The sequence below is a fragment of the Scatophagus argus genome, chromosome 9, assembly GCF_020382885.2.
Source record: "Scatophagus argus isolate fScaArg1 chromosome 9, fScaArg1.pri, whole genome shotgun sequence".
Classification (NCBI taxonomy): Eukaryota; Metazoa; Chordata; class Actinopteri; family Scatophagidae; genus Scatophagus; species Scatophagus argus.
In genome coordinates, this window is record NC_058501.1 from 15223740 (window position 1) to 15237282 (window position 13543).

The 13543-nt window shown below is 40.0% G+C and overlaps 2 protein-coding genes across 3 annotated transcripts; both read right to left on the reverse strand.

Moving 5' to 3' along the window:
• Positions 1-126: 126 nt before the first annotated feature.
• On the reverse strand, positions 127-2507 carry LOC124065463 (RIIa domain-containing protein 1). The gene is made up of 4 exons (XM_046400889.1): positions 2182-2507; positions 1991-2067; positions 1143-1189; positions 127-1038 (listed from the first exon to the last, which is right to left on the reverse strand). Exons 1-4 carry the CDS (start codon positions 2263-2265, stop codon positions 968-970), a joined length of 279 nt encoding a protein of 92 aa, XP_046256845.1. The 5' UTR covers positions 2266-2507; the 3' UTR covers positions 127-967.
• Positions 2508-3239: 732 nt separating this feature from the next.
• il6r (interleukin 6 receptor) lies at positions 3240-13369 on the reverse strand. 2 transcript variants are annotated; one of them, XM_046399357.1, is made up of 10 exons: positions 13087-13366; positions 10588-11175; positions 9633-9756; positions 6937-7115; positions 6456-6619; positions 6174-6318; positions 4769-4791; positions 4582-4636; positions 4094-4208; positions 3240-4007 (listed from the first exon to the last, which is right to left on the reverse strand). In XM_046399357.1, exons 1-10 carry the CDS (start codon positions 13175-13177, stop codon positions 3752-3754), a joined length of 1740 nt encoding a protein of 579 aa, XP_046255313.1. In that variant the 5' UTR covers positions 13178-13366; the 3' UTR covers positions 3240-3751. The 2 variants fall into 2 exon arrangements, with proteins under 2 accessions (XP_046255313.1, XP_046255314.1); XM_046399358.1 differs by lacking the exon at positions 4094-4208 and having other exon boundaries at positions 13087-13369.
• Positions 13370-13543: the final 174 nt, after the last annotated feature.

A 13543-nucleotide genomic window follows, 5' to 3' on the forward strand; every position in this document is an offset into this window, starting at 1 on the left:
ATTTGATTTGCCGATACGCAACGCTGACTTCACAACAAAACAGAAATGAGTCTTGATTGGATGAGCCGATACTCATTAACGTTTGAAATAAACAGATTTATTACTCAGATCATGCATCAGCTCAAATGGCAGCTGGAAAAGAAGGGTGGACTAATAAACCACGTACCACAACCCAATACAGAGCTTAACTGTACAAATGAAATTACGTATAAAACAAACAAACCAACAGACAAAAGAGGATAACCACCCTGGTTAAAAGCTCCATTCATGCTCTCCATGGAGAAAGACCTCAAACATAAAACAGCAGCTCTTCAGTACTGAGCGCCACAATGAAGTCTGTCCATCACAGACTGTAAGGAGCTCAGTGGGAAAACCTTTCATTAAAAGTCAGCAAACTTTCTCAGATTTCAGATTCTCAGGCTTCTCATTTCCACATTTCCCACCGTCACAAATATGAATATGTATATTAAAAAAGCACAAAGGGAGATAACAACATACCACCAAGGACACAATCTGAGTGGACCATGAATAAATGTGCATATTAAGTAAAGAAAAAGAAAATCTGTTAAAGTAAATATTACACATAGTTGAAGGATTATACAGAGTCCATATGCAGACTACAGTATAGAAAAGGTACAAGCAATAAACACCAACTCCAGCATTCAGTATAATCACTTTAAAATCACGCTGGTGATGTGACAAACAACTCGATGTGCTGTATGCAGAATACCCACAGGACATCCTCTTCTCATTAACCTTTAATCACACTCATTAAGAACGATCATTAGCATCTTCCTATTAGCTGGCTTCCTGCATATGCACAATAGCAATCTGACAATAACGCTATCAAAGAATACTTTGCTGACAGACACAGACATCAGTGTCTTCATTGTCAGAGTCCACCCATGTATTGTTCTGTACAAAAAAAAAGACATAAAGGAGAAGCACAGGGACTGTTGGGTGTGTTTCACTTCATGTCACGATTTCCTTCCATTTTGGAGTCAATAATCACATGAAGGTTTGTGTTGCTGAAGTGATCTGAAAAAGATTATGCTTATGCTAATATCAAACAAGATCATCACTCCACTGGGGTCCACTTAAAGGATAAGGCTTTGTCATTCAACAACAAAAAAACAACTCACCTGCAGCAAACTCACGGATGTCAGCAGGCCTTTTAAGAAGCACATCTCTGTGAGAGGAGGAGAGGAAATGAGAATAGATTGTGAGTGCATAGCTTGCGTGCTATTAGATTTTAACAAATTAAGCACCGTACTCTTATAAAAGTGTTTTAAGGATGGTCCATCCAGCATATAAAGAAGTCAGATGTTTATGTAATGTGTTGTAGGAAAATAGGATTTTGAAAGTATGGCAATTACTCTTAAAACAATTAATGTCTTTGATCACAAAAACAGACCTTTTTCAGACTTAACAAAATTAACCAATAAAAGTGAGACAGACTTATGATCACAGGCCAGACTGAGCTAAATCTAATTCACAGGCCAGCAGTGTTAAGTTACATCTACAGTCTACTCAATAGTTTGCCTGAACATACTTGCCTGTCACACTCAAGTTTCTTAGCAGTAGCAGGGTTTGCTTAAACCTTTGGTTGATTAGGCCTTATTTTATAAAATTTAAAACATATGGTGCAGTTGTTTCGACCTTGTATTTGAGATGTTGATATTGCTATTTCACTTTGATATCAATTTGAAAAGGCAGTAGTCTAAATACAGTACGACTTGCTGCTATTATATTGTTTGTTTGCTGTCTTTTTAAATAATCATACCTCCTATTAGGCCTAAATAAAGCTAGCAGTAGAAAAGATGACACTACAGGATGTTTATTTACAATGGTCCATTCACTAAGGGCGATCTTGTGTGTGCTCAGTGGGATTTGTTTAAGTTTATAACATAGCTAGCAGACACCGTGAGAAATGTGAAGTGACAGTTAACCTTTTACTTTTAACAAGAGAAGACGAGCTAGGTTAACTAACCTGAGAAAGTCGCCGATCAGTACCTCCACTTCTGGATGAGACCTCAGATATTTCTCGTTTTCGATTCTCGTCTTGATCTGAGAATCAAACATTTCTGTTCTAAATTTCAAGCACGCTGGTGTACAGTAAACAAATGAAGCTACACTTTGTGCCTAGCTAACGTAGCCTTTTAGCATCAGTGACGTTAATACCTTGAACTGTCGCAGTTTCTCTTGCTGCTCAGCGCTTAACAGACCGACGTCCAGTTTCGCCAAACCGCCTTTGCCAGCCATCATTTCTCTGCAAAAGTTCGTCAAACTATTCTTCTAAATATAACGCTACCGTAGACTGTTTTGAAGTCAGCAAACACTGAAGCTATATTACGAAGAGACACGGTCACCTGTTACTGACAGAGCTTCGACAGTATGGCAACAACTGTTGCTATGGGAACGACCTCCGGCAACTAACGACTGCGCCCGCGAGGCGGCAGCATTGGGCAGGATTAAAAGTTGCTGTTTTGTTGTTGTTGTTTGTTAATGAAATGAACCCATTTTAAAGCGTGAACGTCAAACTCAGTCCGTCAAACGGACTTCTATCATATGACGGGATATGCAGTTTGATTAGCCATCAATCAATTCAACACACATGGCATTCCACACAAATCCTGCTTGGCAAGTTTTTTTGGGGTTGTTTTCCTGATTAGATTTAACTATGCTGTCACTCAAAACTATTTAACAGTGGTAAATTAATTTTAACAAATTAATCTCATAAATCTCCAACTCACAAGCACAAACTTGACATAATGAAGGTCTTAAAACTATATTTTTGCACGGACGTCCTCTTCAAGGCAAAGCTTTAAAGAGTAACTAAGTAACAAAACCCCTAAATCCATTTTTTTTCTGCTGAAAATCAATTTAAATAGATATTTAGTAGTGTTAGTGATCGAATCAGGCCCAAATCTTGACATTTCAATTTCACATTTTGTGTTATCAATATGCATAACAACTGCCCTCCACAGGTTGAAACCCAGCCATTGCAACTGAATTTTACGAGTGGCTGATCTGGAGGCAGATGACGACAAGAACCCCATAAGATCAAGTAATACAGCAGGATCAAGGATTAATTCTTACTAAAGAAATAGCCCACACTTGGAGTTCTGGAGCTGAAGGTTCATAATGCAGACTTCTATCCCAGAAATGCTCACAGGATCTTTTTGTGATTTCTTCGTCTTTCTTAGTAGCAACACACAACCTTAAAACAGGATGATCAACCCGGCTTAACCAATCTATTAGGCAGAAAAACAGATGAATAACCAGTTACTCTGACAGCAACCTTTGCCAGTTCTTCAAGCCTTATAAAGAACATGTGGAAAGTGAGTCATGTATTTGATAAACATTAACATACTTGTATATTACATACAAACAGAACATGAGGTGGTACGGTAGATGCAGGCCTATATCTAGTACAGTTTATCAGCACTCTTTAAATTGACAAAGACATAAGAGACAGTAGCTAAAACGCTGCTCTTAAGACAATTAAGACAACGAACAAGTCTTTTAGAGGTATTTTAGGGATCAGATAGAGTTACACAGATAGAAAGGGAGATTGACAAGCTGTTTCCCAGTTTCCTTCCAACAGAAGCTAATTGGAGAGCCATAAAAATTTTAAGTCCATTATCCTTTTGGCTGGCTCCGAAATGGAAAACAATAACCCAGCAACACAAAGCAGTTAAAATGTTCTAATTGGTTTTATTCCCCCTTTCTCCTTCTTTCTTCTTTGTCATTACTGCTGGAGGAAGAAATAACTTGTGTTGTTGAAGTGCATGGCTTCTATCCTGTCATTTGGATACTGTTCTTCTTCTTTGTCTTCTTCCTCTTCCACTTCACTCGGTGGGGGCTCTTTGTAGTTCGGAGGGCCAAAAGACACCAGAGCCTGTCCTTGTGGTGCTGCTGGGACGGAGGGTGGAGGCTGAGGCGAATCCCAACACAGGGTGATACCATGCACACTCTGAAGTTTAAACATAAATCTGTCCTTGTGTCTGAAATGACAAAAAAGGAGAGGGTGACTGAAATAATTTTGTTGTACAGGAAGAAATACAGACAAATTAAGAGCATGTCTCACTACCTGAATATGTAGGCGGCAAAAATGACTGACAAAAGAGCAAAGGAGCCAGTGATCCACAGGATGTGTGTTGACACAACCACAGATGTTGTAGAAACCTCAGTAAATGCTGGAGAAACTGCAGTAAAGAGAGAAGAGAAATCCTTATGGAGCCGAATAACATCCACACAGATATATGTTTGGCTGTGACTGAATGTATATGTGTGTGTGTGTGTGTGTGTGTGTGTGTGTGTGTGTGTGTGTGACAGAGAGAGAGAGAGAGAGAGAGAGAGATTGGTGCACTGAGGCATGATTCCTGTGGCTTGTTTCGTTGTTAAGCCTCACTTATTACGATGACATGGTTTCCTGTTAAAGCTCCTTTGGGGCAGAGGGGATTTTTCAGCACTAACAACATTTAAGAGTTCCCTCTATTTCTGTTATTATCCTTCCCCATCTCTCACATACGTTTACCTCATAAACCAAAACATTTTACTGTCTGCTAGTTATCTTACCATCAGTCTCATTGTCATCGGTACCAGAGCTCTCTGTGTCCGTATAGTCTGGACTCTGCAAGTTAGAGAAGAGACAATGTGAGACACCGGAGGAAGGACACCAGCCATCACTGTATGCTGCACAAATGTCAGAGGGAAATGAGAAATGATTTTCTCTCATAAATATCTGACATACTGAGATTCTTACCAGTGTGGTAGCTGATGTTGTAGCTGAGGAGAGAGACAGATGACTAATTATTTGAGGTAAAGACATAATGCCTGACAAGTGTTTCCTATCTGGAGGTTGGAAATTCCAGGAGGGGTTGGAAGACAAACAAAGGGAGTTGTGTGGTGATCAGCAGGAGAGGAACCAGAACACCCATTCCTGCTGTACAAAATCATGTTTATTTTCATCTACTCTTAACCTTTTTGAGTGACTTGTACACCCATTGACGAGGGGGTATGAGTAGACACTGCTTTGTTTTTATGGCATGTCAAATGTTTTGATCCCAACTGAGTCCAAGCTCTTTTTCCGGGAAGTTTTGATTTGTTTGTAAAAGAACTTATACAAAAGAGAACGACCATACATCAGACTATAAATAGTATGCCTATTCAACAAATGTGTTCAATGCAGAAAAAAGCGTGGGGGGAATCTCTTTTAATATACTTTGTTCTTCCAGAGGAGCTATTCTCTATATTCTGAGAAGCAGACTATTTGGATGATTTTTTTGGATTACCATTAGTGCTTCATTAATGTGTATGTTTCACTTTCCTGCTGTAGATGTTTCGAGTTGAGCTCGAATACTTTTTATGTTGTTGGGTAGTTTAAGCTACAGCAATGCATTAGATCCTATAAGAACATCATGTGTTTGTAGCCTCATTATTTGCTGACAACCACATATCTTGGAAAAAAAAAACAAAAAAAACTTTTCAGTCCTGTTTTCAGTTTTGTGACGACACATTTTCCAGCTAAACCAAGAAGGGTTTTTAAATTAGGTCTGTTTAGCTGAAGACGTAGGATAAATTGTTCAACCCATAAAGGAAACCTTAATCCTTTAGTTTCTAAAAAAATATATCTTAAAGCTTAAATGGAATGGATAAAGGCCAAAAAGAAGGTTTCACTTTCTTTTGAAAATTTGCAGGAGCATGTGTCACTTTCACTTTGAACAGGATGTATTTAATTTGACAAGAAACATCAAGATATGAGGATACATTCAGAAACTTCTTTGCATGCTGCACACAATGGGAAAACACAGGAACAGAAGTCATCTGAAAGAGGTGTAAGTACGTATCAGAGAATGTTTATATACACAGCGTCCTTGAAAAACTCAATCATACAGGAAGGAAACAGGAGTCCTGCCTCCTCCTGTTGTCATGACTACTTTTGTCCATGTCAGGGGAGGTGGGTGTCATATTTTACTGGGAAGACAAAGATCAGTGATTTACTGGCTGACTTGATTAACATCCCAGCCAATTCTCTAAAACCATATGGTACATTTTCTGAATGTTGGCCCCGGAGTGAGAAGAGATGCCTGTTTGAACTTTCTACTGACAGTAAGGCATTTTCCCTTTTTTTTTTTTTTACATGTGTACATGTGCTCATGTGTATTTACCTGTCCAACTGCTGGCATAGACAGGTGTGCTCCACTCACTCCAATGACCATCATATTCCTCCTTAGTTCTGAGCTGTATCAGGTACTCCACACCAGTCATTGCATCAGTGATAAAAGAGGAGCGCTGCCACTTAATCCTCTGTATCTGCACGGTCAAACAGCCAGGTTATCACACATCACAGCCTCCGTGAACAAAAGCAATGTGTGCACTGAATTGCTTAACTGTGAAAAGTAAATACACAGAAAACAAAAAAAGCCAACAGCTTGTCTCCCAGCACTCACCTGATCAAACGAGGACTGGACAGGTCTGTATTTGAGCTCATACAGTAATCGATAATAGTAGTCTTGAGACTTCCAGGAGATCGGGAGACTCCAGGTGACTATGAGTTTCGCCTCCTGTCCCTCCTCCTGTCGGACTGTCACATTAGACGGAGGGTCTGGTTTTACTGAGGAAAGAAAATAATGAGTGTAGCTTTAAAAGTGCTTTAATTACCCTTAATGGTCCAGTGTGTAGGATTTAGTGGCATCTAATGGTGTAGCTGCTGATTACAATGAACAACAAGCAAACCTTGTCTAACCCTCCCCTGTGATGGCCACTAAAAGAGACACGACAGATCCTCCCTAGAGTTTACTCTCTACTATAATGGAAACTCAACATTTTTCAGCTTCAGGTGAATATGCACAAATTAAAACATGCTGGACCTTTGAATCAGACCAAACGCACACATGACTTTAAAAAACGTGCCTCGACACACCTACTTACAGATGGACAGAGGTGTGAAGTCTATCAGGGTGCTGGTGGCGTTGCCCGTGATGCTCGTAGCACACAGGAAAGCCAAGTGAGGGGTTCTCATCTCGTCCTCGTTGTGGTCCAGAGCGCACCAACAGCGGGATGTCCGAGATGAGTATGAGCACTGCGAGCGGTTGAATTTGTCTGGCAGCCTGAGAGAAGCAAAAGCAAAGAAAGACCAGAGTCACTCACACAGGGAAGAGTGAGATACAGTGGTATGAAAAAGTCTGGGCACCCCTGATCATTTTCAGGATTTTCCTTTATAAATCATTGGTTGTTCAGATCAGCAATTTCAGTTAAATATATCATATAGCAGACAAACACAGTGATATTTCAGAAGTGAAATGAAGTTTATAGGATTAACAGAAAGTGTGCAACAGTTACTTAAACAACATTAGGCAGGTGCATAAATTTGGGCACCCTTGTTGTTTTATTGATTTGAGTACCTTTAGCACTAATTATTGGAACACAAAGTTTGTTTGGTAAGCTCATTGACCCTTGACCTACATACACAGGTGAATCCGATCATGAGAAAGGGTATTTCAGGTGGCCAGTAGCAAGTTGTTCTCCCTTTTGCATCTTCTCTGAGGAGTGGCAACATGGGAGCCTCAAAACAACTCTCAAATGACCTGAAAACAAAGATTGTCCAACATCATGGTTTAGGGGAAGGATACAAAAAGCTGGCTCAGAGATTTAAGCTGTCAGTTTCCACTGTGAGGAACATAGTGAGGAAATGGAAGACCACAGGCACAGTCCTAGTTAAGGCCCGGAGTGGCAGGCCAAGAAAAATCTCTGATAAGCAGAGGCGAGGAATGGTGAGAACGGTCAAACTCAACCCACAGACCAGCTCCAAAGACCTACAACATGATCTTGCTGCAGATGGTGTCACTGTGCATCGTTCAACTATTCAGCGCACTTTGCACAAGGAGATGCTGTATGGGAGAGTAATGCGGCGGAAGCCTTTTCTACGCACATGCCACAAACAGAGTCGCTTGAGGTATGCTAAAGCACATTTGGACAAGCCAGCTTCCTTTTGGAATAAGGTGCTGTGGACTGATGAACGTGAAATTGAGTTATTTGGACATAACAAGGGGCGGTATGCATGGCGGAAGAAGAACACAGCATTCCAAGACAAACACTTGCTACCCACAGTAAAATTTGGTGGTGGTTCCATCATGCTGTGGGGCTGTGTGGCCAGTGCAGGTACTGGCAATCTTGTAAAAGTTGAAGGTCGCATGGATTCCAGTCAGTATCAGCAGATTCTTGCCAACAATGTTCAAGAATCAGTGACAAAGTTGAAGTTGCACCGGGGCTGGATACTTCAACAAGACAACGACCCCAAACACTGCTCAAACTCTACAAAGGCATTCATGCAGAGGAACAACTACAACGTTCTGGAATGGCCATCTCAGTCCCCAGACCTGAACATTATTGAAAATCTGTGGTGTGATTTAAAGCGGGCTGCCCATGCTCGGAAACCATCAAACCTGACTGAACTGGAGATTTTTTGTAAAGAAGAATGGTCAAAAATACCTTCAACCAGACTCCAGACCCTCATTGGAAGCTATAGGAAGCGTTTAGAGGCTGTTATTTCTGCAAAAGGAGGATCTACGAAATACTGATGTCATTTTTCTGTTGGGGTGCCCAAATTTATGCACCTGCCTAATGTTGTTTAAGTAATTATTGCACACTTTCTGTTAATCCTATAAACTTCATTTCACTTCTGAAATATCACTGTGTTTGTCTGCTATATGATATATTTAACTGAAATTGCTGATCCGAACAACCAATGATTTATAAAGGAAAATCCTGAAAATGATCAGGGGTGCCCAAACTTTTTCATACCACTGTATATCAAAGAAATCAGTCCCACAACATCACTTGATTTGTTGTTGTTTTAGCCTCCTTCACAGCCCCTCTCCCCACCCCACGTGAAGTGTAATACATGATAATTTATTATTCAGTGGTACCAAAGTGGCCTTACAGTACCTCTTCCTTCATTTCCTATCTTATCTGGACTGTCAGCAGACTAATAAATGTACAGAAATTTAGCCTCAATTGAATTTTCAACTTGGTTTTAATATGCTTATTTAAAATTCATTTTTATTAAATACACAATAATGTAAACTTAATTCAGAGTTTACTCTGAAACTTCGGCTTGGCTCAGCACCTCCATTCAAGTGCTTTAGAGGTTTAGAGGTTTCAACTATAAAATATCAGCAGTGAGTGAAACCTTTTAATTTTGAGCCCAGTACAAAAGAAGAAGCTTCGCATTTTTAAGATAAGATATTCCCAGGCAAGGTATCAACGAAGAATAATTAAAAATATATAATACATAATATATTATTGCAATTATCTAGTGGGTCTATTATATAAAATTCTTTAATATTGTAGTATAAGGTTCATTATTCTGACATATGAACACACCAAAAGACTGACAGGTCAGCTGGAAAGAAACAGCATCCAAATCACAGGCTGTAATCTCATCTCATTTGTTTACATCAGGACTGCATGTGAACTTGTTTGTACTGCAAGTTTTGACTGGGAAATATTACTGATGTGGCTTTAAAAAATTAAATTATATGTTGTATTGTGTTATAATCTATCTACCATCTACACCATGTATAAAAGATTTGATGGGGGGCTGCAGAGTTGGTGAGCGTACTTACCTTTTACTAAGAAAGAGGTAACAGGTAGGCTTTATAGTGACGGGCTTCTCAGGTGCCCACTCACAGCGAATCTTGCTGCTGGGTGACTTTTTGTAGCAGTGCAACTTGGGTTTCTCTGGAGGGTCTAGGAAGACATGCAGCGATACTGTACATTTACAACTGTTAGTTATTATCAGATTAGCTTTCTACTCTTCAATGTGTTACCATCCCATTGTCACTGCATGTACATCATACAGACAAAATTATTCAGACACACCTCTTGATTATTGATTTCAGGTGTGGTATGGGGCTGTTTTTTCAGGGTTTGGGCTAAACCCCTTACTTCCAGTGAAGGAAAACCTTAATGCTTCAGCACACCAAGACATTTTGGACAATGCTATGCTTCCAACTTTGTGGCAACAGTCTGGGGAAGACAATTTTCTGTTCAAGGATGACTGTACCCCTGCTGGTCCATAAAGACCTGGTTGGATGATTTTGGTGTGGAAGATCTTGACTGACCCACACAGAACCCTGACCTCAACCCCATTTAACACCTTTGGGATGAACTGGAACAGAGATTGCGAATCAGGCCTTTTCATCCATCACTGCATGAATGGGCAAAAATTCCCACAGAAACAGAAATCTTGTGGAAAGCCTTCCCGTAAGAGTGGAAGCTGTTATAGTTGCAAAGCTGTCTGTGTATTTAGAATGCGATCTCATTAAAGTGCCTGTTGGTGTAATGGTCAGGTGTCCCAATACTTTTGTCTATATAGAATATAATATAAAACATGTCTTTACTGCGCGGCTTCTCAAGACATAAACACAACTCTTCACACCTATGCATAAGATCTGTCTTTTGTTTAGTTTCCTCAAATAAAATATGCTCGGACAAATGACAGGACAAATATCCCACTGATCAAATCAAATCTGATATTGGATAACTGAAGTTCACTCAGTAGCCTACAGAGTGACTCACCTGCAACAGTCACTTTTAATGAGAACCTCTCCCTGCCATTGTAATAACATGTGTACTTCCCAGAGTCCGTCAGTCTTACTGAGGACAGGGACAGTGTAGCCCCTCTCCTCTCAAATGTGAAGTCTACCCGATCTGTGTCTCCTTTTCCCAAAGTCCTCCCATTCCACTTCCACTGAGGCCTTGGTTTAACTGTCCTTGTTACCCTGCTTCCTTCCTCCTCCTGCTCCTCCTCTTCCTCATAATCCTCTTCCATCCCTTCAGCCCTCGGCAGTCTGTGCACACTGGTTGGCTGGGCCATGAGAGCAGTGGGAGAGGCTGTGTATCCTGTGTCTGTCTGTCCCAGGCTTCTGTTTTCTCCTGTCGCATTGAAGTTAGAGTGGTATTTCTGGCTTACAGCATCCTCCACAATATGCTTGGCACGTTCCATCATCATCATCACCTGAGTGTTGGTTCTAACGTTTGCAGTGGTTGGAGTTACAGCTGAAGAGCTGCCTCTTCTGACCTTTACTCCGTCCACTGTCACGTGACCGCCGCAGGTCAGAACTAACTCGCTGCCTGTGGATAAAACCAACACGCCAGGGGGAGGGTCTGCAAAGAAAAATAAACACACAAAAACAGAATTTATGGAGTCAATACAAACCAGTATGTGTGCTGGCTGTTTGGAAATGCGTGTGTGAACTCAAACTGTACATTTCTACAGTATTTTGTACAGAATGGCAAGTTTTGCTTTGAGCATTGGTTGTGGTCGACTGGACTCAGCACAGATAGGATGCAATGTTGCATAACTAAAATTGCCAACTCTTTCCGAACTTCCTCTTTCAATAAGTCCCTTGACTTAACTGTTTCTTTTTCTGTTCTTAACATATCCCTCTATGTCATCTCTCATCTGTTTGCATTTCTGACATTCTCTAATCATTCAGACTTTTGTACTGACCTTAAAACTTGTTTACTGTTTTGATTTGATTGTCTTGACGTCAGAAGTCCATTAGCCAGAGACAGTGCAAACAGGCTTTCTCACGGTTTCTCCCGTTTAACGCAGTTCCCCCATCTTTTTTTTCCATAAAATCAGATCAGGAAAACACAGACTCTGCAGCTGAGAGCTGCATGATTACTCATTTCAAAGCATTTTGACTCATTTTAAACTTTAAACCTCTCTGCATACAGATAAAGGGTGAAAATAAAAGGAGTTGTCTCAAAACTTCATAGCTAACTGTGGCACATTTATTTGAGTATAACAAACACCAGTAAAGTGAACAAAACACATTTAAAGTAGAAGGTAGTTGGTGGGTGAAAAAAGCTTGTACAAATTGCAGTAGCTATTTGAACATGCTACCAATGAAGCCAGAATTTATAAAAGAATAAAGCAGGCCCAGAATCAAGAGAAAAGCAAGAGAAAGCCTGACTTCAGTTCAGTGTATTTTGAGGGAAAAATGTTTTGAAAAATAACCTGCTGAATACTTTGGAAATACCCTGTTGAATGTAACCACATAATTAACTAGTAAGTACTTCACTGTAATTTTGAGGTACTTGTATCTGAGTACGTGAGTCGTTAGCTTTCTTGCCATTCTCTACTTGAACTTCACTTCAGAGGGAAATATTGTACATTTTCCTTCACCACAACCGTGTGACAACTTTAGTCACTAGTTAGACCCATTTAATACACGTAGGGCTTAGAAAATATGATGTTCTGTCATAATTTAAACTACCCAACAGTACACACAAGTACAACCTAAATGATTAGCTGTTTAAGTCATCTGTCATAAGCAAACATTTCTTGGTTACAGCCTATGCAATGTGAGGATCTGCATATTTTTTATCTGTTGGTTGAACATAACAGGCATTTGCAAGTTTATCTACAGTCCCACAAACAAATAGTTAAAAATGATTCCCACCTCAACCAACAGCGAAACCCTGATTTTATATTATTTCCTGAGTAATAAGAATCTAATGTTATCATGCTGTATTTAATTGCTTAAGGGGCACAACTGTACTGATTATTTTCACTTTTAATATTTGCCTACACTATCCTGATTATATTTACACAATTAAGTATTTTTAACGTTATCAATTCAGGTCTTTAAGACACTTGTAACAGAATACTTTTGCAGTGTGGTATTGGTACTTTACTATTACTACTTTACTATTTACCCCTTGCAATTGTAAATGCTAAAAGTTATATAAATACCTGTGGGAGCACAAACAAAACATCTTGGAGATGCTCTGTGCTCAGACTCAGGGTTAGGGTCTTTTTAGCTGCTGTGATTTGATCTCTCAGTCCAATCAAAAAATGAGAAGAATCTGAGTCATTCTTGTGGGTCACAATACAGAAACCAAAGTTAACACAAAGTTCCTCCAGAAAATGAAAAAGGCGTGTTATCAGTCCCTTAATCAGTCTACTTTTCAGAACAGAATACACCTGCGCGTTTGTTTGTTTGTTTGTTTAAACATGTTCTACGTTTACAATAACTGAGCAAACCGGCTTACGTGACAGGAATTTACCTTTTCTGAGGCAGGTCCCGTCATAAATGCTGTGGAGCGGTGCGACGCGCAAAACGCACAGCAAGGACAGAAAAATCCTCATTTTGCGCATGAATCTCCCTTTAACGAGTCTTCATACCATCACTCTCACACATGAGTGTCAGCTGGAAATCGTTGGGAGTCCAGTCCAAACTTTTCACACGAAGAAACAGTTCCCTGCAACAGACCGGCTTCTTGTGGTTTCAGCAGTGTGCTGTCCGTAAGAACCCGTTATTGTGAAATCCCTGCTCTCTTCTTCCTCTTGTTCAGCCCGTTACACAGAGGAAATCCTCCTCAGCGTCAAAATAAAACCCCCAGACAAGCTCAATATAGGCCTGGTGAAAGGTCTTACTTATTTTTAAAATCTGACATATTCAGGAAGTGCCTTTATAAGTTTCTTTATGATATCCTGTCCTGACTGTGATCCATGTTTTTTATG